This window comes from Pygoscelis adeliae, unplaced genomic scaffold, assembly GCF_000699105.1.
Source record: "Pygoscelis adeliae isolate BGI_AS28 unplaced genomic scaffold, ASM69910v1 Scaffold342, whole genome shotgun sequence".
In the NCBI taxonomy this organism is placed as follows: domain Eukaryota; kingdom Metazoa; phylum Chordata; class Aves; order Sphenisciformes; family Spheniscidae; genus Pygoscelis; species Pygoscelis adeliae.
The window spans coordinates 2808746-2836478 of record NW_008824437.1 but is presented as its reverse complement, the minus strand read 5'-3'; the positions used below and the strand labels follow the sequence as shown (position 1 = coordinate 2836478).

The window sequence follows — 27733 nt, the reverse complement described above, 5'->3', positions numbered from 1 at the left end:
GCTGCTGGTATGTCTAGTAGTATGCTGCAGGAAAATGAGAAATCATTAGGAGGAAAAAGGACCCAACATGTACAGTGGCAACCTAAGCATGTCTCTAAGAAATTAAATAATACCTTTGATCATCATTTGATATTAGTATTTTTCTAGGAGCCCAATTCTGAGGAGGATGTCTTGCGGAGAAGTTATAAAGGGCATCTATGATATATGCTGTCAGAACTCAGACCTAAGTATTGTGTTTGGTACAGTTTTAACAATTCATGAGTATTTTGTTTGAAGACTGAAGTTTTGTTCTATACATACCTTGCATAGAATTTTGCATTTGTAAACAGTTCTGGTCCAGCAACAAAGCAAATATAAAGTGGGTTTCTGTACAGTAGTTGGCCAGAATAGTGTTCAATTGCCTGTTTCTATTCTATTCCCTATGATGGTTTGGCTGTGTATTGGGTCCAAGCTGGTTTATAATGAAATCTGTTTCTCAAAAGCTTCAATTACGCAGTTTGAAACAGCTGATTCAGTCTTACAGACTTTTCTCTTCATCTTGTTTGCTGGTTGATTTCTGCAGCTAAATAGAGGATGATCTCAGATGGGCAGTTGTGAGTTAAATTTCAGAGCCTATTCAAGACAGTTTGGACAAAATGCCTTTATAGTGCCACTTTCTTTTTAAACACTATCTTCAGAAATGGCATGTAAAGGAAAACTTTCTTATTTGTTTGTCGAAGCCTAGGGGAAGCAGAATGTTTCAAGGATAATTGAGATCTTTGAATTCATAGAAGTTTTAACCTCCTTTTAATGCAGAGTTATGTTTCAGAGTTGTCTGATGCAAGGCTACCTAACAGTCTTTTGGTACCTGCCTGGTGCATAAATGTAATAAACTCAGATTCCAATAAGAGATGCAGATCTCTTGTTTTGTAATTGAATTGTAAAATGGGCAATATTTGAACAAACCTTCCTTCTTTGAAATGGGAGGATTTGCAGAAGATAAGAGCTGTTATATCAGAAATACCACTTCATTCTTGTTAGAGGACCTATTAATATTTTGATACTTAGTTTGTATGTATACATGTTGAGTAAAATATTTATTTTTCTGATTTCACTTTTAGATGCATTCTTTGGCTCACTTTAAGTGGAGGAAAAATGATAGAAAAATATGTATAGCTCAAGAGTTCATTGCTGTATCTCTTATTCCTGTGTGATGTGCTGGTTTTGAAGGTTGGCTCAAGGTCCTTAAACTCTTGTGTATTTTAGAAGTACCGTATTAATTCCCTGTAAATAAATTCAGCTTTCTTTTCAGTAGACCTTGAGAGGATTTGTGCACAATAAGAAACAAGCTATGTGTCTTCAGCTTGTTTACCGTTGCATATTCTAGAATTGAAATTTTTGGAGCTCTTTATTACATAATAGTGCATATATGTATTGAATTAATTTCCTTGTTTAGTCTTTTTTAACTCCTGATTTTAAAAGTGTAGATGTCTATAATCTATTCCTCCTTCGTGAGGGGCTGTTCTCAATAGTGTATTTATTCCTTACTGCTTTGCAACACCAGGCAATGGTTTCTTTCCTGCTTTTAACACTATCATTCTACAGCTGGAACTACAAACCAGATCTCAGCTCAGAATATGGGACCTTGATTTTTTTTGTTTCCCTCCCTCTACAGCATTTTAACATTGGCATTTTTAAGTGGTAATGCTGTGGGGAGGTAATATGCAATGGGAAAGAAAACCATTCCTGAGCAAAAATTGTAATATGTAGAACTCTTTTAGAAATTTTTGACTGAATATGCCTATAGTATTATTCTGCATATTAAACTTTTTCAGTGGGATGTTCAAGTTTTTAAGAGGAAACTTTCAGGATCAGTGTTTGCTGATACTAACTTGGTGGTTGAACAGTTTGGTTTTTTCTCACTCTGCCCCCCTGTTTTAGGACTACAATGATGAAATCAGACAGGCACAGCTTCAGGAATTAACATATTTAAATGGTGGTTCAGAAAATGCAGAAGTTCCAGTAGTTCGTGGAAAACCATCTATTCGAGCAAGAGGAGTACCAGTTCCTGCTTTGGCCAGGTAAGTATCTCAGCTGCAGTGGAATTTGATTTGAATGTACATATTAAGTTTCTCCCTTCAAACACAACCCCCCCAGAGTACAACAGTAAAATTCATGAAGGACTCCCAAAATATGAGCAAAAGATAAGGGAAATGATTCATTGAAGTTTAGACTGAATTGACAATGGTGCTGAAATTTGTCTTATGAAACTTGAATAATACCTATGTTAAGAAACAGTGTACATCATACCAGGTGTTTAGTCTTACTGTGTGAGTACCTGCTTGGCTTCTAACTTCCACTTGCTCCTTAGGTGCATGTAGGGTCTGTGTATTGGCCCTATGGAGCTCAGGGCTTTGAAAAACTGGTAAATCTGTCTTGCTTTGACTGATATATGAATTTCGGAGCGATTTCTCTAACTTGTGGAATATACATACTCCTTTTTTACAGTATTACTCTAAATCAACAAATTTTTGTTCTTATATTGTGTAATATCTGTTCTGCTGCTTTTCTTGATTTTAATGTTAGAGTAGTGGTAATTATATACTAAGGTTCACTTCTTTATCACTGTAATCAGCCATACAAAAGTGCTTGCAAATTAGAGATCTCGTTTGATTTTTGGAGATTGGTTTTTTGCTAATTTTTTGCCATAGATGCCTGTGACAGCTCTGCTACAGAGGCTCAGTATGGAGACATAGTTCTATTTCATGTTTTCTTCATTTTTCATATGTCCTTAAGCTAGTGTTTGATACATAAGTTAGGTATTGTTTTGTCTGATCTTATCACTAAAGTTTGATACCTAATTTCCACTACTAGTATCTAGCACATGCATGCAAAATTAACTTTTCACAGTCCTGAATTTCTAACATCACTCATTCCATCGTCTGGATTTTGGTAAATTAGTTTTTCAAACCTGTATTTTATACAAGACATACACGCTGTTAGGTAGCTCACAAAATCCTTTGTAGTTCATCCTATTGGCTTACAACTACTGAAATGTCTTCAGGGTAAACTTAAATGTTATTAGCATTTGATTTGCAGATGACAGCTAAAAATTGTATTATCTCCTTTTTATATATGTTCTAAAGAAAACTGAAAGGTTGTTGGCTTGTTTGACTTGTCCTTACTTTAAGGCTGGTCTTAAACTCCAAGACTTCTTCCCTTCAAACTGAAGTGCTCTGGCATAAAGATTTCTTGAGTGAAATTTAATGCTATTGCTACTGAGATACTACAGCCATTGAGTTAAAGATCTCAAGCTCAGTTGCAATGCTCTGATGCTTTTTAGCACAAATTGATTTCTGTGAGTAATACTTTTGTCGAAGGAAGGCTTTGTTAAAGGCTTTGTCTTCGTGTTAAATAAAACAGTTTTAATAGCAAGCATCCCTGAGATCCAGGAGAGGTTGAAGCAAGGCTGGAGAAAACTTTTAAAATGAAGTCTAAAACCTCAATCCTAACCTCGCTTTATAGTCTGTAGAATATTTCTAAGATATCGACCCTGATACATGAAACATCCTGTGAGGATGCAATAACTAAGTATGTTTAAGTTCCCAATTTTTTAAGCCTTTATTATTCCTGAATAGTTTCACTTAAAAAAAACAAAGTACTAATTTATGCCTTTTTTACTCCTTATCAGACATGTTGACACTGGAGATAATGCATCTTATCAAGTGCCTTCTTTTAAGAAGACTTGTTATGTGTATGTTTAGCTCCATACCAAAATTTTACTTTGTAGAAAACAATACATTTGTTGTGCTTGCATACAAAATTCTAGCTTGTGCACAGGTATTCCTGTATATGGTAAGTAATTTCCTAATGGTTGTGGTTTGGTAACTTTTTTTATTCTGCTATTTCTAGCTTTTTCCAGATATTCTTGACTGCATTTTTTTATGACTCTAGAGCCAAGTAAGATTTTGAGGGTGAGTGGATGGAATTTGCTGTAGAAGGGTTGTGTTTTGAGCTTACTTTAAGAATATGCTTTTCTTATTGTCATCGATCTTGGGCATATAGCCGCTTCCTTCTGCCCTCTTGCCCGCACTTTCATTTTTCCTTCATTCTAATACTGTTAAAGATGACCTTCAGATGTAATTACAACACTTCTATTTTCTGTGACATTTATGCTGAGCGTTTAACCTCTTTAGGTAGTACCTGCCTCTTCTGTGCAACAAGAGAAGGGACAGGAGAATCTTTCCCTGGTGGAAGTCTGGTTTTCATTCCTTTGTTTTTATTGTAAACTGACATTGTTCTTAAATGTTTTTTTGGAGGTGACTATATAAAATGAAGGATCATCCAGTTACTTTTTAATTTATTGAGCTAGCAGGCTTAGAGAATCCATGATGCTTAATGTGATGCTGTTATAGTGAGTAGCTAGATGTACCTCTTGGAATCAGTGTTTCTAATGCATTTGAATTTCCATCCTGAATCAGTGCAATATAAATAATAATACTACTGAAATGTGAATTGAGACTTCTGATTAACTAAAGACTGCAAATAAACATGTGTTAACATACATGTTAATGTACACCTCTAAGGACACTTTGCAAATAAAGTAGCATTTCCTCTCTAAAACCTCACATTCCTATTTTAAGAATAAATAAAAGTAAGAATTAAGAATCAATTCTGACTCTAAGATATATTGGAAAAGTGAAATTCTAGAGGATGATAAGTCTAAGAACATGGATAAATCTTCCTTGCTACCTTGGGGCGGGGGGATCTAACTCCATGTTACTTATAGCTAGCAATCACTGTTAGAATCATAGAATGGTTTGCGTTGGAAGGCATCTTTTAAAGATCATCTAGTCCAACCCCCCTGCCATGGGAAGGGACGTACTCCCCTAGATCAGGTTGCTCAAAGCCCTGACCAGTCCAACCTTGAACACTTCCAGGGATGGGGCATCTACAGCTTCTCTGGGCAGCCTGTTCCACTGTCTCACCACCCACATTGTAAAGAATTTCTTCCTAATGTCCAATCTAAATCTATCTTCTTTCAGTATAAAACCATTGCCCCTTGTCCTGTGAGTACAGGCCCTGGTAAAGTCTCTCTATCTTTCTTGTAAGCAGTGCCCTCCCAAGGCCACAATAGAGGGAGAGCTGGTTGGGTTCACTGCCCAGATTGAGAGGAATTGTATTTGAAAACAGATATTTTGGTTTCACTAAGATGAGGGGAGGAAAATATAACTTCTCATAAAGCCAACATGTAGGAATAGTCTAATTAAAGAAATGGCTTGCCATTTCTTTATGTTTGCATGAGATTGTTTTTTACTTTTCCCATTTATTATTTTTGTTCATATTTCAGTGTATGCATGGCTGGGATCCTAATGGTTGAATGACTGTCACTCTATCTGGGGACAAATAAACCTGTTACAGAAGTTGTAGGTTAGAATTTGCTGTCAGAAGTAATATGAGGTGATGTGGATTGCTGCTGTAATGTGTTCACATCTTCCAGTTGTTCTTTGTTAGTCACCAGATCAAACAAGTCATTCCTGTCATATGTCTGGAATCAACTGGTTTCTTTTTTGAAGAATATCTTTTTGTTGAGAACGTGTAGGTAGTGTACTGCAAAAGATTCTGTAGCACAAAAATATTTGGCACAGCCAGTTCAGGATCCAGGACAAAGGCAGGTATTATGTTCAGGGTGTTCTGTTTCTTTAGTCTTGTGATAAATCTCCCATCTTTCACAAAATTGAAACATGAACATATGTATTACTGTTTACAAATAAAAATGTGAAACAAAACTTGCATGAGTGTTAACTTCAATGGTGACTCTCATTTAGAAAAAGATGATGAAAAGGCAGGAATCCTAGCTCTGTCTGTGAGTGGTATCTGGATATCAGTGTTCAATATTTTGGTGCTGACATTTAAAATAACAGGTCTGTCTTTCAGATGTCTAATATGAAACCTGAACAAAAATATTTACTGTTTGAGGAACACTGACTGTAGTTGGCTGTGCTCAAATGAAGATAATTATCAAAATCTGGTAACAAAATTTGTTAGATCCATTTATTGAACAGTATAAAACCCTGCAGATAAATCATGGAACTATGAATGCCAAAATTAAGTCCAAGTGTTTCCTCATTGAATAATACAGTGTTAGGGAACTGGTCCTAAATTTCACAAGCATTTTTATTTTAAAGCTATTCTTGCATTTACTTTCCCTTCTGGAGGGGAGATATTGAAAGGGAGCTTCTTATCACATAAACTCAATTTTTGTTCTCTCACTAAAACAAAGTGAAGGAAAGCTGTGAACTGATTCCAGTTGTGATTTCATAATCGGAGTAATTTTACTCAGTCATGCAGTGAAAGGAGAAGCTTTAAATAAAAATCAGTATAATACTAGAGAGAAGAAAGTGATAAATGAAAAGATAAGAAAGTAGACCTATTGCTTAGGGAAGCTGGATGGGAGTATCAGCTAGACACTATGCCTGCTATGGTCAAGGGTGATAATTTAGTTTGCTAGAAACACTATGGGACTACTATAAAGTAGATATGTCAAATTACTGCTAATAAAGGCCAAAGAGGAAGTGTTAAGGAGTTTTCTATGGATGTATTTAATTTGTATGAATTGGTAAAATACTATTTTAGTGGCAATCAAGGATTAGATTAGTACCTGTGAACAAATGTTCTGGGTCCAACATAGTATAATGTGGTTCCGAGTGGTACTAGATTTTCTTTAGAATGTTTTTCCACACATTAAACTCTTTATTCAAACAGAGTGTGATTAATCAATTACAAAATGCAGTGCTTGAGTAATACTTTAACTGTACACTGTAAGGTACACTTTTCAGGTTTTTATACATCAAAACTAACTTCTATAATTACTATAGTGCATTTACAAATCACACTAGCACATTCTAATGCTCTTGTGAAAGGCCTGTTCTCCCATTCTCTAATGTATTTATGATAACTTTATAGAAATTAAGTGCTTCACTTTACTAATTTTTTTCTTTAAGACTACATTGCAAGTATAAATGGAACTGTTATGGGGGAAAGATTCAGTTTTCATGACATTATCTTCAAAGGATGCTGTGACATGAGTTAAATCAGATTATTTCTCCCCACTATTTTGGTACACTGTTCAGTGTAGTGAGAACAAAAGATATTAAATGAGTTACTGGGATTTGCTTTATTTAATCTCTAGTCCGTGGTACCCAAATTGAAAAGGACCCTTTTACTGCAGAGCCTACAAGTTAATTACATACCTATGGGAGTAAAATTATTCTTAATTTAACCACCTAAATTACCTGTGCATTTAATGGGGAAAGGTTAACTTCATTCACTGGATTCATCACTGCCAGATTAATAAACTCAGGAAAATCAAAACCAAACTGATAAACATGAAATGGAGAAGTATTCCAAATTTTCTCACATAGCCTTAGTAATCTGTTTTAGGGCAGTTCTTTGAGAGTAGGACTCAGTGGTCTCAAGTACATAGATGATCACTTTGTTTTTAAAGCCTGTCTGGAGGTGATGATAATAGCACCTGGTTAGAAGATAGACAGTACTTAAACATACTCAGTAAATCCTATCTAACTACCACAGTCTGTTTAGACTGTTTAGGAGCAGGGTTTCCATCATCCAAGGAAATCTGAGATTCTGGATAGCATACTGATGTAAGATTCAGAAGAGTAGAGTTTTTATTACAAATATAGCAAAAAGAAAACCAAACACTAGTGTATCCCATGATGCTTCAGTACTTGTGTATTTGCAGTATCATAAATCTGAGGGATCACAAGCAAGGACCTTTTTATTTCATATGTCCTGAAAATAAGTCACATGAATTCTGTTTCAAAGTACTTACACAATCAAAGTATACAAAAAGTTTGAAGACAGATATGTAGGGGGTTCAGTGCCCATTTGTGTACACTATTAACCTGGATAAATTGGCAGTCTCAATACTGTAAAAGATGTTCTTATGGGCACTGGGGTAAAGGGGACATTCAAAAGACTTCTGAAAGGGAATGAGATGGCAGCAATAGTAGTGAGGAGGGAGAATAAAGGCAAAAAGACCCTTGTATTTCAGAATATAAGCAGGTAGTCAAGGCTGACATGGGCTGACAAATGAATTTCGGTAACAAAATATTCAAGGGTAATGCTTTGTAGCCTATGGAAGTCAAAACAAAGATCTTTCTTCTGTAACAAAGAAATAGTGGAAGGATTAAGAGGGTTAACAGGCAAGGAAATGTATTGGGAGACTGAAATTTCAGATTCAGAAGCATTCTGATTGAGGGTTAATATAGCACTGTGTTCTTTATCAAAAGGAAAAGTTATTTCCAGTAGTTGTGCTGCTTGTAGTGAAACCATGAATTATGTACTTGAACCAAAGTTGTGGATCAGGACTGTTTTCATAGTTATTTGAACAAATGTGCCATAATTTATTCAAATAAATGGGAATTTTGTATCTAATTAATGCTCCAGAAAGTTTCCAAATTGACTTTTCTAAACCCTCAATTAACATGAAAGAATATCTGATTTTGGAAGAGGAGCCCTTCATTGTCCTAAAGTTTTGATGTCACCTGAAATCTCTATGCCAAATGATTTTTCATGTAATTTGAAAAGAGGCTATTTTAGGTGTTTTTATAAAGGAAAAACCCATAGTCTGTAGACTATGTGCAAAGACAAGGAGAGCTGGTGATGGCAGCTGAGATTTGGCCTGCAGAATGATGTCCCTGATCAAAGAAGCAAGCAGGGAAAGACTTGGAGGGACTAGGAGCCATGATGAATTTGATCTGATGGTAAGATATCTCTGTGAATGTGATAGAATAGAGCTAAGATGTCTTGATTTGGATGAAATAAGTGGAAAAATGAATCTAAATGTTAGCAGATGCACCAAGGATTTTGAATTTATAGGTGAGACAGTTGTAGAAGAAAGGGTAGAGAAAAGACCCTCTGCAGTTTCTTCAAAGAGCTGAGAAGCAGATGGATACCCCTCAAAAGCAGTTGATTAGGAGAGGGAAAGCCCATGAAAGTGAAAGAACAAGATTCCAAAAGGAAAAATGTCATTGGATCAGAAATGGTAAATACAGCACGGAATGTGTGGAGAAACTGTAGGAAATCTAGCTGAAATGTCATTATATATGCACTGGGAGTTCTTTTTAATATACTGTATATATTTGCATACCACTAAATGTCCAGGGTATAAAGGGAAGAGAAAAGACTATTAGCACACTTGCTAAACTTAATGGTAGTGGGTTACATTCAAGTATGTGAAGCTTTTACTTAAAGTAAAATAAAACCACTTCAACCTTAAACACCTGGAGAAATATGTAAATTATGGAGTGAAATGGAAAACAAGACTAGGCAAGATGGATCAGAATTGAGAGCTGTGAAAGGATTAGGTAAAGCATAGATGGAAGATGAGAATTGTAAGAGATGTGTGGGGACTAAACTGCCCTAGGGCCATCATTTCTGCCCCTAATGGATAGACACATCTGCTGTGTAGACATGAGTAGAGATGACTTACAGGAGTCATCAGTGGTGTGGTGAGGGATGTCAAAGTCAAGAAATGCTTCTGTGAATACTTAAGTAGCAGTAGGAGGACTAGGGAAAATGTGGGCCTACTGCTGAACGGAGCAGGGGCCCTGGTGACACAGGGCATGGAAAAGACTAAGGTACCTAATGACTTCTTAAGCTCAGTCTTTACTAGTAAGAGGAGCCTTCTGAAATCCAAGGACTCAAAGATGAGGGGGAAAGCATACCCTTGGTGGAAGAGGATCAGGTTAGAGAATAGCTCAATATGTCCAGTTTTCTGGATGTACATAAGTCCATGGGCTCTGATGGGATGCACCCACGAGTGCTGAGGGAGCTGGCAGATGTCATTGTGAAGCCACTCTCAATCTTTGAACAATTGTGGAGGCTAGGAGAGGTGCCTGAGGACTGGAGGAAAGTAAATGTTGCTTCTACCTTCAAAAATGGCAAGGAGGACCTGGTGAACTATAGGCTGGTCAGCCTCACCTTGATCCCTGGGAATGTGATAGAGCAACTAACCATTTCTAGGCACATAAACAACAACATCAGGAGTAGTAAACATGGATTCACAAAGCGGAATTCATGCTTGATCAACATGATAGCATTCTATGATGAAGTGACTGGCCTAGTAGGTGAGGGGAAAGCAGTGGATATTGTCTGCTGTGACTTCAGGAAGGCTGTCTCCCATAAGATCCTCATAGAGAAACTGTTGATGTATGGGCTGGATGAGACAGGTGTATTGAAATTTGGCTGAATGGCTAGGCCCAGAGGGTGGTGATCAGTGGTACAAAGTCCAGCTAGAGGCCAGTAACAAGCAGTGTACCCCAGGGGTCAATGCTGGGTCCAGTCCTGTTTAACTTCATTAATGATCTGGATGATAGGGCAGAGTGTACCCCCAGCAAGTTTGCAGGTGGCACTGAACTGGGAGTAGTGGGTGATATGGCAGAGGGTGATGCTGCCATCCAGAGGGACCTCAACAGGCTGGAGAAATGGCCTGATAAGAACCCCATGAAGCTCAACAAGGGGAAGTGCAGTCCTGCACCTGGGGAAGAACAACCCCATGCTCCAATATATGCTGGAGGCCACCCAGCTGGAAAACAGCTTGACAGAAAAGGACCTGGGTGGACACCAAGTTGAACACGAGCCAGCAATGTGCACTTGCTGCAAAGAAGGCTAAAGGTATCCTGGGCTGCATTAGTGTTGCTTGCAGGCTGAGGGAGGTGATCCTTCCCCTCTATTCATCATTGGTGTGACCACACCTGGAGTGCTGTATCTGTTTCTGGACTCCCCAGTACAAGAAGGACATGGGCGTATACTGCAGGAGTTCAGTGAAGGGCCACAAAGATGAAGGGTATGGAGCATCTCTCCTGTGAGAAAAGCCTGAGAGCTGGGACTGTTCAGCCTAGAGAAGGCTCTTCTTGGTGGTGCCCAGTGGCAGGACACTGGCACATATTGCCCAGAAAGCTTGTGGAGCCTCCACCCTTGGAGGCATTGAAAAGCTACCTGGACATGGTCCTGGGCAACTGGTTCTAGGTGGCCCTGCTTGAGCAGGAGGTTGGATCAGATGACCTCCAGCAATCCCTTCAAACCTCAACCATTCTGTCATTCAGTGATTGCATTTCATAGGAGCAGTCAATAGTGGCTCAGGCAATCTGGTTTAATATTCTATCCCTACATGTTGATATCTCCTGATTCTTACATTGGAAATGACTGCTGAATAATTCCTTATGTACCTTAGAATATCTCAAGTTTGATGGGACCTATAAGGCTCATCGAGTTCAACTCCCTGCTCCTTGCAGGACTACCTAAAACAAAACCATATGACTAAGAGCATCGTCCAGATGCTCCACTGACCACCCTCTCAGTGAAAAACCTTTTCCTTAATATCCAACCTGAACTTGCTCTGATGCAGCTTCATTCCATTTCCTCGTGTCCTATTGCTGGTCACCAGAGAGAGGAGGTCAGCACCTCCCCCTCTGCTGCCCCCCTTGAGGAAGTTGTAGACTGTGATGAGGTCACCCCTCAGCCTTCTCCATTCCTTCGATGTTTCTATTGGATTCTATCATATAAGCCTCAGTTGTCATTTGTAGTATGAAGTGCCTTAACCTACTTAATTGTTCCTTATATGTAAGCTGTTCTATACTGTTGGTCATCTTTGACATAGTTTCTGATACATTTCCAGTTCTTTTATGTTCTTTCCAAATTAGGAAACAGGACTGTGAATACATACAGTTGGGTAATGAAATTTTGTGTTCTCTTATATTTTCTAAAATTGTATTTGTTTTTTACCATCCTCACCACTGGGCCCATCTCATAGATGTTCTATGGGTAGTGAAAGCACAGAACCTATTACTTTGTATGTTGTTAGGATATATACATTTATATATGTGTCTGTGTGTATTAACTTGCAAGTGTCCCCTCTTATAGTTTGTTGCTTTGAATTTTTTTTGCTATTTTCCTTTCCTTAACATTCAGGTTGGGATTCAGCTACAGATTAAAGAGCTAGGCATCTGAACCCCTGTTGTAGTTTATAGAAAGATAGTGCAATTACTTTTGTTTGCTCCTTCTGGTCTGTAATTTGTCTAAGACAGTTGGTGGCACCATCCAATGCATTCCCTATAAGGAAAGGCTCTACCATGAGAACCTTGTCTAGTCTTTCTTGATTGTGTAGCAACAACCATAATGTATCCATACATATGTATCTTACCGTTCTTCACTAGTGATTTGGCCTCACTCTGGCAGGTTTCCTGATTCCAGGATGTTTGAAGGACTTTTTTTTTTAGGCTTTCTATGAACTCTTTGTATTATCTCTGACCTGCTTTTCTGAGTATTTCACACTTGTTTTATTAGCATTTGTCCTTTGAGGTTAGAGACGGGTTCAGCTTTTCAAGTGATACCTCTTTTAATACCTTTCCTTACCCTGCTGTTCTAGCTTTCCTGAGCTCCTTTTGCCCTTTCTGAAGGTTTTTCTTTTTTGACAATTGTTGTGTATTTGCTCTGACTTCCCATGGGATTTCTCTAAATGTCTTCCCATATTGTGTATATACATTTTACTCTTTTAAATCTTTTTTTAAACATAATTTATATAGCTGCCCTTTTTCAAATTAAACAATACCAGAACTGATCTGTTGTTTTTGCAAAGGTATGCAAAGGTTCCTATTGAAGTGGTTCCTCAATATTTTGAGTCAGTTTCTGTTCATTGTTCATGTCAATCAAACTTATTTAGTTCCCTGATAACTTCTTAATGAAATAACAATTTACAGTTTCTAAAAACTTGCTCTTAGCATCATACCCTGATATGACTCAAATCTGCATGGTGGTAATTGAACTCTTCCTGCTACTGAGTTTCCTATCTGTGCACCTTTCTAGTCTCCTCCAGCCTGGTGCAGTAACCATCTGAGTGGTGTAATACAGAACTACACATCTCAGATTGTTCTTCCTACAGTAACTCTTAAAAAAAAAAAAGGCATGTAAATGGTCTCCTAATATAGGAGAAACATGATTTCCCACCCATCACCACTCCAATCCTATTAACTGTTTTTGAAATGCAGAAAAGACCTTCTCATCATGTGGATTTGGTGTTCTAATTACTCTTCAAGAATAAATCTATGCTGGCTCTAAAAACTGTACTTTTTTTCCCCTCCCTCAAATGTTTTTCCATGTTTTTCAGCATGTCCCACTTCCTGCTGCTTTCACTTGCACCCTGTCTGAAGGATGCCATGAAGGTTATGGCTAGTGATTCTTGAGTCTTTTTACTGACTTTTTTTACTTGGTATTGACTATTGTCTATGCCAATAGGTTCATTTCCCTTTCTTTGGCTTCACTTGGAAAGTGTCACATTTGCTATTTCTTTATATTACTTCAGCAGGCTGTGTCTGGGAACTTCACTGCTCACCCCTGCCCCCACTACCATGAAGTCAAATAAGCAGCTGGTACCCTGTCCTGAGGAGGCATTCTACAGATTAGCCAAAACCAAGTAATAAGCACAGTTTTAAATCACTTACTCTCTAGGCTTGTTTAAAATACTTTGTGACTGTGTTTTGATCAGTAATTAGATTAGTAATTAATAAAATCTATCCTGACTGTATCAAGTACTTACATTTTTGCATTCTTCATTTAGTGATGCAGTTTTTCAAATACTAATTATTTGTGGTAAAATGATTATATTTTTTCTGATAAGTTTACCAATGAGAAATTATATGACTTATTTGAAATAGGATAGAAAAATCTTAAGGCCAAATCTGGATCTTACTTTATAATATTGTTTAAGTTGGAAATTTCTACTGAAATCAGGACAGAGTATTTTCACTCAATTACTATTCTTGAGATGGGTTAGATGATGGCTTGATAGGCAGAAAGGTAGTGTAGAGCTTGTGCTTGTTTGTTTTCTTCTGTGTATCTGTTACAGCATACAATAAGGGTGTGACTTCCTTGAAACAAGTCTACATGCCTGCAAAGCAGCCATTTAAACTCAATTATAGTCCATGGGGTGAAGTGATCTCCTTTAAAGAGGAGATGTCTATTAGCAATATTTTAGACATACTGTTTAAAAGAGGATAAATGATGCAAATTTCTCACAGATTGTATCTCTAAGCCTCTCCCTTTACTATAGGGAGGCGGGGGGGGGAACGCCACCTCTAAATGGGTCAAAGATTTTTGAAAATTGGTCTGGTTTAGGTCTCAGATTTTTCATCCATATATTAAGTGTCCAAAGTAATGGAATGCAAGTTAATGCTTATCATTCTTTCAGAACTTTAAAAACAAATATACTGTTAATTATTGTTCTTAAATACATATAGAACATCAGGTTACATCCTATAATCACCCTGCACATTTATTACATGTCTGAATGTTTCCTGCAACAGCTGGAAATCTCTTTAGAACCAAAAGAAAATGTAATTTTTCCGACCCACTCAATCTCTTTCGTGCAGTGTGATCTTTGGATTGCATTTAGAAGTTTACACAGGATCAGAAGGGAGTTGCAACTGATTCCTCTGTGCAGGGTTTGAGTACGATATAGCTTGACAGCTTCAAATTAACATGGTATTCTATGATTGTGATTTCACCTACTATAAGTCAAATTCTAGTGAAGTTGACTGATTCCAGCAAATTGGTTTGGGTGTTTCTGTGTATGTGAGAATGGCTTAAGATAGTGAGAAGTTCATCACTGAATCACATGTCTAGTTTGTATTTATTGCATAATGTGTGTAACTGGATTAAAGCATACAGAAAAATGACAGACTATAAACCTTTTAGACTTTTTTCTGGCTGTAGCAAAGCAAAATTGTCATGATGTGGGGGAGGGAGCTGTTGAAAGGGAGGCCAAGGGTGTGGTATTTAATGGTAAGTGATCCATATGTTCACAGGGGCCGTGGAGGAGTGCCTCCACCACCAGCAGGAGTACCAAGAGGGGCACCAGCACCCAGAGGAGTGCCTCCCAGTAGAGGACCAGTCAGTCGTAGCCGTGGACTTCTAGCACCCAGAGCAAGAGGAGTACCTCCACCTGCAGGCTACCGGCCCCTTCCACCACCTCCAGCACAGGAGACATATGGTGAATATGTAAGTCAAGCTGTTGACATACTGTGCATAAAGTGTATAATTTTGGAGTGAAGACCATAAGTATCACTTCAGAACTCAATAGAATCCCTTTAATTAGTACCTAATTGAGTCTTGCACCCAGAATCTACAGCAAATGTGGTCATCTCTCATCACCTTTTCAGACTTGAACTGTTTCATATTAATAAAACTTCAGGTTATAAGTACTACCATAAAGACATTTACAGTGCATTTGGCAAAATAGTTATGTACCTCTTAAACATATTATATTAGGTTTCTGCTTTACAAAAACCTGAAAAATCGTATTGTCAGTAGATTTTTAATTCTCAACTAAAACAGAGAATAAAATTCTACTATTTCCTAAACTTATCTTCGTAGTCATATAACTGTTCAATGATTAGACAATTAAATTTTTTTATGAAAGCTTCAGAAATGATCCTAAAACTTTAACAATGTACAGTGTATCTCAATAAGCCATACATATTTATCTTGATTTTATTGTATTAAACATTAAACATATCAAAATACTTATATTCTACATCACTGAAAATTAGACAGTTATGAATTGTTAGGGTAAACTTAATTTAAACTGAACTTACAGAGCAGTGAGAAAAAAGCTTATTAAATCAAAACTATCATCATAAATAGATTTAGTCTTATAGAAAACTAACATTTTCAAGGACAGTGCTTTTAATGCTTTATATGTCTTAAAGCTTTTAGCTTGCCCCCTTCGCAGACAAATCTGTCTGGACTTCCTCTCTGTTATTCAGGCTAGTGAAAAAGGAGTTCCTGAGTTCCAGAAAATGGTTTTGCTATTTAGACATTTTTTGCTTTTCTCTCAACCTTTCTTCCACCTACCTTCTCCCTCTCTTCTTTCACCTCGCCCCCCCAACCCTCTAAATCAAATCTCAACCATTGCCCTTTTGAACATAAACCTAATTTTCTATATAACACAGTTTTATGCAGAAAGAAGTTTAATGTTGTCAGTACAAACATCTATACGCATACCTGAACAATTCAGAAGGCATTAATGTTATGAGAACTAGTAGAATCATAGAATCATTAAGGTTGGAAAAGACGTCTAAGATCATCGAGTCCAACTGTCAACCCAACACCACCATGCCCACTAAACCATGTCCCTAAGCGCTGCATCTACACGTCTTTTAAATACTTCCAGGGATGGTGCCTCAACCACTTCCCGGGGCAGCCTGGTCCAATGTTTAACCACTCTTTCAGTAAAGACATTTTTCCTCATGTCCAATCTAACCCTCCCCTGGTGCAACTTGAGGCCATTTCCTCTTGTCCTATTGCTAGTTACTTGGGAGAAGAGACCGACACCCACCTCGCCACAACCTCCTTTTAGGTAGTTGTAGAGAGCGATGAGGTCTCCCCTCAGCCTCCCTTGCTCCAGCCTAAACAACCCCAGTTCCCTCAGCCGCTCCTCATAAGACTTGTTCTCCAGACCCCTCACCAGCCTCGTTGCCCTTCTCTGGACACGCTCCAGCACCTCGACGTCCTTCTTGTAGTGAGGGGCCCAAAACTGAACACAGTATTGGAGGTGCGGCCTCACCAGTGCCGAGTACAGGGGGACAATCACTTCCCTACTCTTGCTGGCCACACTATTTGAACAATAGTACTTGAACAATGTATCTAAATGTTCCCTGGCTATACCTGACTTGACTATTCAAGGTGGCTACTGCAAATAAGTGGTTATTTCACAATGCTTCCAAAGGAATTGGTCCTTATTAAACAGCTTGTTTCCATGTCATACACTGTTGAACACATGGTGATGTGGAAGAAAATAAACCTCTTTGAGTAACTTCATATTTGTATATATCTGCTGCTTATAGCATGTGTATATAGAAGTGGCATGGAAATAACAGCTGTTTGAATCAGTATCCTGATGTACGCTTTACTTCTGAGAGAATAATTAGAAAATGGCACTATAAAGAAAAATAGTGCTGTGCTAAATAACTTCTAAAAAGAATGTTCTCTAGAACTGGATCACTTATCTTCCAAACAAGATATCTTAACTGGGATAGATATATTTAAAGCTGTAATTGATATAGCAATGCTAGCTGGTCCATTTTAAAATTACCATATTTTCTGTGTCTCCTTTGTTAAAACAGACTCGTTAAAATAAAGTTTTGCTAGGACATGAACCATTAACGTATTGTATGTTAAATTTAATGCATGGTATTTTTTTACCCGCACATTTGTAGTACATTATCAAAGTACCTTAACTGTATCTCTTACAGGTTTAAGGTAACATGGTAGAAGTCATTACTAGTATTTGTCCTTCGCTTACTAATTGCTGTTTAGCCATATCTAGTATTAAGTGCTGGTTTGCCAACCTCTGAATATCTGAGCAGGGTAAGGTGTCACTGTTTGCTGAGAAGTGTCTGTAGAATGAAAGCATCAGTGAGATTGTGGGTATCATAAGAAGTTATTTTAAGCAGCATATAGTTTCAGAGCCTGGGAGACTGGGATATCCAGAGAGGTTACAGAGCAGCCTTTAGAACTTTTCCATTGAGGATTGGAAAGTCTGCAAGGATTCATGAAGCTTTTCATTCCCTTAGGCTTCCAAGCCTCTGCTTTGTACTCATTAAAATAATGTGAAACTATGCAAGTTCAGCAAGAAGCAAACTATATTCTGGATGGAAGCCTTCAACCACTTGCCTTCTGTAACTCTGTAAATATCTCAAAGATGATGCAGGGCTTTCAGTACATAAAGTCCTTGCCTATTTTCTCTGTGGTGTACTATTAAGTGTACCTTGTGACAGAAAATGAGGCCATCACTGAATCACAAACAGCTTCCCTTTTCCTTCACTCCCTTGGCTTTTTTCTGTAGTCCTTGAGACCAATGAATCTTTAACACCTATGAGGATCTTACTCAGTTCTGCCTCCTGCCTATCCTAATCTCTCTCCTTCCTCTTCTTGATTGTTTAGGAAGTTTTTTTTTAAAAAGATAATATAAAAATGAGAAGCGGAATACCTATTCATTCTGAAAAACTGGAAGGGTTAATTCTGGAGGCAGTATCTCACACAAGGAAAATCATGCCACAGGCAAAAAATCATTCACTTGAGCTCCCATTAAAATGCATTTAAGTTCAAGATGAACAGAACTATTGACCATTGCTGTCCCATGCTTGGAGCCCATAGGGAAGTTGTCCAGTACTTACCCGTTACAGAAAGCTCTACACAGAGGTAGACTATCTCGGTCAGCTAGCTTTCTGGGATGTTGGCAATGCTGACTCTGGATGCTTGATGTGGCCTTCTCTGCTGAAGTCACACAACATATTGAACTAGCAGCAATATCTGCAGGTTTTTCCAGTTCAGTATAACTATTTTTCCCACTCCAGTGTTGCTAGTCTCACTTATGTATCTCTTAGCCCCAGGACCCATTCCTCTTGGGACCTCATCATATTGTTAGTACCATGATGAAGTTTTTGCAGCCACTAAATGACAGTTCCTTATAATTTTCTGTGAACATTGTCTTTTTAATAGCTGTAGCATCAGCTTAGATGATAGCAAAAATTCAGGCCTCTGCGGCCAGCCAGCTTTATAATCACTGTTCTAACCTCACTGCTCTGTTTGGTGTGATAACTTTCTCTGAAGGCTAACATGCTTCCCATTTTTATGTCCTCAACTGCTCAGGTCAGGAGAAAGCCTAGTATGACGTGTGAAGCATGGCCAGGATTATTTTTATAATGCGTTGGATAAGGGAAATCATACTAGATGGTTGCTAGATTTATTGAAGCACTTGCACATAGTTTCAGGGACATTGTTCTCAATTATATGAGAATTTTTCTCTGCTCACTGAACAAAACTGTAATAGATAAAAGTATTTTCATGCATTTTTAAGCTGACAATTTATTCCATTAAGATAAGAAATAGAAACTGTATTTAACTACTAGCTGGAGTTTTTAAGCTTTTCCATAACTTTCAATAAGCAGGAAATTAGTATGCTACTGATTCACTGCTTTTTAATGGTGTCAATTCTTTAGCCGATGTTCAGTCAAACATATGTTAGACCATAACTGTTCTGTCTCAGTTACTGTCTAGTAACAGTTGCTGCTCTCTGCTGCTTCCTGTTGTCCTCTTCTTACCAGCTTCAAACTTCGAGGCTTTTTCCAAATTAGTAATGTAGCAATGTGGCTGAAGCTTTTTTAAGATTAGATTTTTATTTGCTGCTATTTTCCTTTTACAAAGGTAAATATTTTGCAAATATTCTGTATATATGTCGGTTCTGTACTTTGTATTAATATATTTGTGATCATGCCATGTCAAGTCCTGTTTTGGCTGCTTAAATGTGTTAAATGCAAAGTGAGGTTTATTTGAGTTATAATCACATTTTTTAGGCATTAAGAATTGGACTTTAAACATGGATTTACAACCTGTTGATGTGGCAGTATGGAATGTCTGCCCTGAAAAATAAAATTCAGCAATCTAGCATGTTATGTATGTCTTTGTCAATACCTAATGTATGTCAATATCTTTATCAATGATCTGGATGAGGGGATCGAGTGCACCCTCAGGAAGTTTGCAGACGACACCAAGTTGGGCGGCAGTGTTGATCTGCTGGAGGGTAGGAAGGCTCTGCAGAGGGACCTGGACAGGCTGGATCGATGGGCCAAGGCCAACTGTATGAGATTCAACAAGGCCAAGTGCCGGGTCCTGCACTTTGGCCACAACAACCCCATGCAGCGCTACAGGCTTGGGGAAGAGTGGCTGGAAAGCTGCCTGGCGGAAAAGGACATGGTTCTTTTGAACATGAGCCGGCAGTGTGCCCAGGCGGCCAAGAAGGCCAATGGCATCCTGGCCTGTATCAGAAATAGTGTGGCCAGCAGGAGCAGGGAAGTGATCGTGCCCCTGTACTCGGCACTGGTGAGGCCGCACCTCGAATACTGTGTTCAGTTTTTGGCCCCTCACTACAAGAAGGACATTGAGATGTTGGGGCCTGTCCAGAGAAGGGCAACGAGGCTGGTGAGGGGTCTGGAGAAGAAGTCTTATGAGGCATGGCTGAGGGAGCTGGGGTTGTTTAGCCTGGAGAAAAGGAGGCTGAGGGGAGACCTCATCGCTCTCTACAACTACCTGAAAGGAGGCTGTAGTGAGGTGGGTGTCGGTCTCTTCTCCCAAGTAACAAGCGATAGGACGAGAGGAAATGGCCTCAAGTTGTGCCAGGGGAGGTTTAGATTGGATGTGAGGAAAAATGTCTTTACTGAAAGAGTGGTTAAACATTGGAACAGGCTGTGCAGGGAAGTGGTTGAGTCACCCTCCCTGGAGGTATTTAAAAGATGGGTAGATGAGGCACTTAGGGGCATGGTTTAGTGGGCATGGTGGTGTTGGGTTGATGGTTGGACTCGATGATCTTAGAGGTCTCCTCCAACCTTAATGATTCTAAGTTATGGCCAAGACTTGCTTCAACACTACTTCGGAAAGCAATCAGATCTAAATGTTCCTCCCTAGTGTGTGTGTGGGAAAGTTGTGGCAGAGCTTTAGTTCTGTTTCTGGCAATTTTATTGATGTTTTCTTGTGTTCAGACAAGGGTTACCTCAGCGGCAGATTTTTCTAATGCAGTGACCATATGTATAATTTCTAGTGGTTAATGCTTCAATTAGAATGCTTCAGTGAGACTGCATTCTGTAATAAGAAATTCAATTAAAATGGAATGTCTACCAGTAAGAGACCTAGTAAATTGTAACTTGAAAAAAAATGTTATGAACTACTTCCAATTACATGCAAAGGTTTTTTTTTAAACTTACAGATACAGTTTACTTAGAAGGGTGCACAGAAGACTTGGATACAAAAGAGATGCTGATAAGACTTCAAAATCTACTCTTTAAAATCTGCGTTTAGTTACCGCCTGATTCTGGAAGATCCTAATGCTTAGGGATTGCTAAGTTTTAAAAGTTTATAGTTCCTGGATATTCCAGAAATTGCTTTTACTGGTGGACAAAGCAGTGCTTCAGACTGAATTCAGATTTAAGCTTGTAATTCTCATACTAAGTCTGTACTATGAGACTATACTCACGCTATGTATACTATAAGATACATATATATTATAGATACTAAAATAGTATGAGACTATGCTCATACTGTTTCCCATGAGAAATGGGGAAGACCCAAAAGACATTACATAACATGCTGGCTAACAAGATCCCACCCAAACAATGAGCAGAAGATGTGATGCTCTGTCTATTCTTAATTTAAAGCTCAGTATTTCTCCAGTAGTGGAAAGTCCTTGGTTCAAATTCCTGTCGCAGGTGTTCATATTCCCTTGATTCTCTCTGGAGATGGTGTGCTGACCACCAGGATACTGGCTGTCCTAGCATACCCAGTGTCAGGAGCAGTGGTTTCTATCCTTTCGATTTTGCAAGAAATCCTTACAAACTTGTGGGAAGACTTAAGGGAAGTTTGTTCACAACATTTGGCTGGGTGGCTGAACAAAATCCATTTCATAATCCAGTGATTATTATAAAATATGCATGTAAGTATCCATTAGTGAAAAGAATGAATGCAAAGTCTTACTATTTACAGGTGAGAGCCCATTCAGCTGAATAACCTATAGCCTATTATTTAGTGCACCTTCCTAGAAAGCGAATGCACATTCTGTTTTGATCTCCAGCATTGAGCTTGAATTCCCCGTCTCCTCATTGAGATCATATTTAGTTTACTTTTTGAAAAACTGAAAATTAGGTTTAATGTGGAAGCAATTTCTTGTAGCTATTAATAGAATGTTGATTTTGCATGGTGAACTGTTTTTAAAGTAGACTTTTTTCTCATTAACATTCATTTGCTCACTTACTCTTCATGGTTGAAGAAAGAAAGATCTGTTGGAAAAAACAGCAAAAACTTCATATACCATATTAAAAAACTCAAGCTTTTTATTTACAAATAAACGCTTCTTGGAGTTGAGGTGGTAAAATATTAGGCAAAATAAGGGCTAGTCCAGATGACATAAGACTTTGAAAAGAATTTAAATTCTCCCTGAATAGAGTTCAAGTGTAATTTTAACGTCATTTTGCAAGAGTCACACCATGTTTATTTACCTTGGTCTTCTGAATGTTGATAGTTTCCTAATAACATGTAACACTAATTTCAAATGTTTTTAATTGCTTAGTTGTTTTGAGTGTGAAGCTTTTTGTTTGGATTCCTGGAAAAGGGCTTTAGGGTAGCTTCATTCTCTAAGAACTAGAGAAGTGATCTCTTGTCCATTCTGTCTCTGTTCCCCTCTGTGGATAAAGTTGTGGTTTCTACTGAGGTCTTAACACCTTTTTCTAAGCAATGTATTTGCTGAGTTCTGGCTTTTCAGAAGTGCTAAGACTATTCTTGAAGTCAGGGTGAATTCAGGTAAGACTTTTGGAAAGGAAATTCATAACATCAAACCGTTATTTCTTGGCTTTTTTTGCCAATTACTATGGTTTTTTTCATGCTAAATAAGACAAGCAGGAAATAAATGTATAAAAATGTTTTAAACTTAAGTCTCTCAATTATTTTGTTTAATTTTGAATCTTTTACATTTATCTTCTCTGGGGTTTTCAGGATGAGGTGGAGAGAATGGAAAATCTTTTCATTTTCTCAGGAAATCAGGCGACTTTGGCTGTGGAAACAGTGGAATGTTTTGGAGGAAAGGCTGGAAAGTTTTTCCACCTGCCTATCTCAAAGCTGAAAGTTCACCTATAATGTGCATATAAAATATCTTCTCAAAGTATTTTAGTTTATGCTGCTCATTTAAGTTGACCATTTTCTGACGTGGTATTATTGAATGCGTGTGAGTCGACCTCCTGATTCTGACACTGCTCCCTGCTGTGGTATATAGAAAGACAGAATTGTTTTGGCCTGATGGTAACTTGGTTTAAATGCTACTGCCTATATCCATTAGCAACTCTTCTGTTTTTGAGGTGCATGAAAGACAGTCCGCTAGTACATCTCTCATTCCGGGAATACCTTATTTGTTCTGGTTGAATATGTACTAGGCTCCTTCTAGATGAAAACAGATGAAAATCTACAAAATAAGACCTTACAGTCTGCATGTTTGCTGCTAACATCCTTAATGTTATCACTCAGACTTTAGATGGTAATAGCTACCCATATTTGTTCTGATTGCCCAATCTTCCCTGTTGATTAAATGATAGGGAGGTGTTATTTCCACGTAACAAAATGGCTGTTCCTTCCCTTTACAATTCTAATTTGCCAAAAAAAAATTCTTCATTGCACTGCACTGATGTTGTCTCGTGTTCTTTCTCCTTCAAGTTAATCTCTGCGCACACACTTTTTTGAATGTGACAGTTTTTCTCTAAAAGGAGGACATTCCACCAGTATTCTATGATAAAGTAGTGGTGTAAGTATTCATTTCAGATAATGATGAGGAAGAGAAACAACAACTTTTTAGTTGTAGTGATAACAGCCTTAATTTTTCCCCGGGATGGATTTCCTGAGTTGGGGAGAGCTTGAAAATTGATTTCTTACTGATTTAATGATTTTTCCCAGCACTGCAAATGGCCTTCTTGGTAAAAAGTTCATTTTAACCTCTTTTTTCTTCCTGTTTCTCTGTCTTGTTCTCTTTGAAACATTTTTAATTTCCCCTAAAGAGGGCCCAAACACTAATCTGTCATTGTCACTGCCAGTGGATTATAATTTAAAGCCACCATTTCCTATTTCCCATGAACAAGGGTATCTTTACTTAATTATTGGAAAAAAACACGTGAGCAAGGCTTAGTGTGATTTATAATGTTTTGGGTAGGGCAGAGGTTTTGGCAAAGATTGCTTTCATTGCTTTTATCAGCTTTGGATCTGTGATAGTAACTTACTATTTAATGTATTTGAAGGGTGTATAGTTACACATTGCCTTTGGTTTTATTCATGAAAAATTTCCGCACTTTGCACTGAACAATTACTGTTACCAGTGCTGCTCTTTGGATTTATATCAACTGCGGGCACCATCATCGAGACAACTGTAGGCAGAAGCTGTCTTTATAGGGAAATGTAATGTGATTCTGGCTTATAGGCTGGCTTCGTAAAGGAGTTACTAACAAGGTTTGAGATTTTACAGAGTAATTTCATACTCTTTTCAGAAGGTCTGTCTTGTAATTCTAGCTGTTCTGTTATTTTGGGGGAAGAGTCTTAAGACTGAAATTAACAGAAGGCAGGACAATTGCTCCTGATACCTTCCTGGCTGATATTTCAAATGTTGTGTGGAAAACAGTTGTAGTTTAAGAGGACTTTAGCATTTTCAGCTCTTTTTTCTACATTTTTGTTGTAAGCACAAACTGTACAGCACACTTCCCTTCTTTTGATCAGACTAAATCTGATGCGAGTTAGTTTTCTAGGTTATCCTGAAAAGTAGAATAATGAATAACAGAAACAAAATGCTCCCATTCATGGGATGAAAATATGATCTTGTTTGGGCATTTGTGTTTTAGAGTGGGAGAGGAAATATGGCTTCACCAGTAAACTCTCTGATTATGGAGTACCTTTAGGAAGAGCTGCTTATAGACTTGTGTCATTGGAGTAGAGGAGAAGTCCGTTGTATTGCATTTGGTAGGTGGTAGGAACACAAATGCTGTCTTCCACATGAAGAAGAATAATGGCTTTAAATACAAAAATGAATGCTTTTATAAATACCTGAAACATGAAAAATAGGAAAAATGCAATTAAAATATTCTTATGAAGGTATAATTCTTCCTGTATTATACAGAAAGAAATCTGTATAGTAATGTTTGTCAGTGAATCTGTGATGTTCTTCAGTACAGGATATCTGTGCATATTTAAGTTCTCTTCTGTCCATTTTCATTATATATGTGTAAAAATGATAGTTATTTTCACTTAAGTTAGCATGATGATAGCCAAGGATATTTCACCTAGATACTAAATAAAGTTAAACACTTATCGAAGCCACAAGAGGTCTGTGTTTCAGAAAGAAAATATTCAAGTAGTGTGGACTTAATCTAAAATGTAAAACATTCTGCCTTGGCCAACCTTATTTGTAACCTCCTGAAAGAGTTTTCAAATACTGTATGACTAAGAGAAAATACTGTGTCAGACCTAATTCAGGGAAAGCTCTGAAACATACTTCAGCTGCCCCTGCCTAATTGCTACTTCAAGGGAATACTGCACAGTAAACAAATGTTTTGGAATTTGAATCTCTTATCTCTTAACAGAACAAGCCATTTAACAGAACAGCTCTTTAAACCTATTCTATTTTTGCAGCATGTTGCACGTGACATTTATCTTAGTTTTAATGTAATTTTTTTGTTTTATAAATGTAAATACAGCAATAAAAAGGAAGAATTGATCTATTTAAATAGATTATAGTAATTTCAACAGCACAGGTTGATCTTTTTAATGCTAAGTGACAGGAGTCCCACATATAAACTAGAAACCAGGTATCTTTCCATTCAAAGCTTGTAAGAGCCACCTTCAACAATATAACAATGCAGGAGTTAATTTCTGCGGTAGTCAATTTATTAACACACAATGGTGAACAGTAATAAGTTCTGGGCTGCCGTGGTTTAACCTCAGGCGGCAACAAAGCCCCCCCCAGCCCCCCCCCCCCCCCCCCCCCCCCCGGGTGGGATGGGGGAGAGAATTGGAAAAGCACAAGTGAGAAAAACTCGTGGGTTGAGATAAAAACAGTTTAATAATTGAAATAAAATGATAATAATAATAATATGATAATAATACACAAAGCAAGTGATGCACTGTACAATTGCTCACCACCCACCGACCGATGCCCAGCCAGTCCCCGAGCAGCAGCCCCCCCGACCAGCTTCCCCCAGTTTATGTACTGAGCATGACGTCACATGGTATGGAATGTCCCTTTGGCCAGTTTGGCTGTGCCCCCTCCCAGCTTCTTGTGCACCCCCAGCCTTCTCAGTCGGTAGAGCATGGAAAACTAGAAAGTCCTTGGCCAGTGTAAGCACTACCTAGCAACAACTAAAACATCGGTGCCTTATCAATTTTGTTCCCATCCTAAATCCAAAACACAGCACTGTACCAGCTACTAGGAAGGAAATTAACTCTATCCCTGCCGAAACCAGGACATGGGCAAAATTTCTCTGGAAGAGAAATGCTAATACTAGAAATGCTAAGTCTGATACAGCATGGACCTCCCCAAAATTTTCCTTTTGTTCTGCTGAACATCTTGTTAACATAAGGCTCTTCCTATTTCAAATTTACTTTGTTCCTTTGTCTGCAAGTCATAAATACACCATAACTTCAGAGTAGTCTGTTTCCCCTTTCTCTTTCATGATCAATTTTCAGTAAAATAGTTAACATAAATGTGAAGAATAGGACTGATTGCTTAAGAATTCTCCAATGATTCCTTAGTGGCAAAGCTTTCCTAACATGTGAAAAGGTTAATTTCAGTCCTCTGCTTTCATTTGTTGTCACTGCTGGATGTGCACGGTTTGAAGTTTGGGAGTCCCTCTTAGGGATGGCTGGTTCACAGTTGGGAGACTCTTTAAGAGGAGACCAAATGTCATGTAAATGTTCTGGAACAGAGCAAATAAGTTGGCTCAAACAGCTTCTGCTGTTGATCAATGTCTGTATTGTTAACAGATGTCTCTGTATTGCATCGATAAGTAATAAAGTACTTGTTTGTAATAACTGCCAGGAGGCAATGGTTTTGTGGGTTTAGTGTGTGGCTTATCAAGAAAAATTCATATCCATATCAGATGGGCAAAGAAAACGCTGAGACTCTATTTTAATTTTTAGTTTCAGGACAGTGAATTACTGAAAGAGAAAACAATGCAGTTCTTCTTCAAATGGGACTATTTATCCATGGATCTCTTCACAACAGACAACTGGAAGAATCCTCGTTTCTTCTTCCAGACCTATGAATAGGTCGTCACTCATTTGTGCCTGCAATTATTCATAGACACCCTTCTACTAATCACTGCTGGGAAACAATCATGTTCACTGATCTAGGGGCGGTGAAGCAGTATTGATGTGCAGATTGCCTGGTTTTCCATACAAGCAATTTCAGATGACTGTAAAAATGCTAAAAACTCTTAGCAAGTTCAGCTTCCTATCAGTTGTTTTGAGTATGTCATTGGCTTCTGCTATAGAAAGCTTTCTTTACAATGTCTAGAAAGCTGTCAGATTCCAATCATTGGAGATGTTTTCTACCAGAGTTGGACAATCCATCATGTCATCCCTACCTAATTGATACTGCTGGTTGGTTTTGTGTTTTGTCATCGCTGAAAGACTTTTAAAGGTTCCTTTTCCTGGAAGAGAATTTATTCTTTCGTAAGACTTTATCCTTAAGTTGCCAGGGTTTGATACACACTCAGAAAACACCATATATAAGATGATGCCTGATTTTCCTTTCTCTGGGTCCCTATATCTTCAAAGTGTCTTCTCATTAGGTGATTCTTATCTGGCAAAACTGGACAAGATATACCCCTAAATATCCGTTGAGGTCTTTGCCATATTTGGATATTAGGATTTCCTAGGAATCAGTACGAAGGAAATGCTGTTTCTACTTTTCATGTGTTTAGCTCAGTTAGGTTTATTATTGGATGAAACAATAAATTGGTGACAGTTCTTTGGATTTCTATAGCTCATCTTTCTCTAGGGAAAACAGCATCACTGTCACTTGTTTTCATCTTAAACTTCTGTATGTCTTGTAGCTGGAGTTAGTGGTTTGTTCAACTTGGTATTTAAAGCCAGTGCT

General features: G+C 38.0%; 1 protein-coding gene across 1 annotated transcript in view; it reads left to right on the top strand.

Annotated features, from left to right (window-relative positions):
* The window catches only part of KHDRBS3 (KH domain containing, RNA binding, signal transduction associated 3), a 71022-nt gene that overhangs the window by 23992 nt on the left and 19297 nt on the right, over positions 1 to 27733 (top strand). Inside the window, exons 4-5 of the mRNA XM_009320932.1 lie at positions 1921 to 2060; positions 14865 to 15057. Of these exons, the coding sequence (XP_009319207.1) occupies positions 1921 to 2060; positions 14865 to 15057 (333 nt within the window). The remainder of the gene's footprint in view (positions 1 to 1920; positions 2061 to 14864; positions 15058 to 27733) is intronic.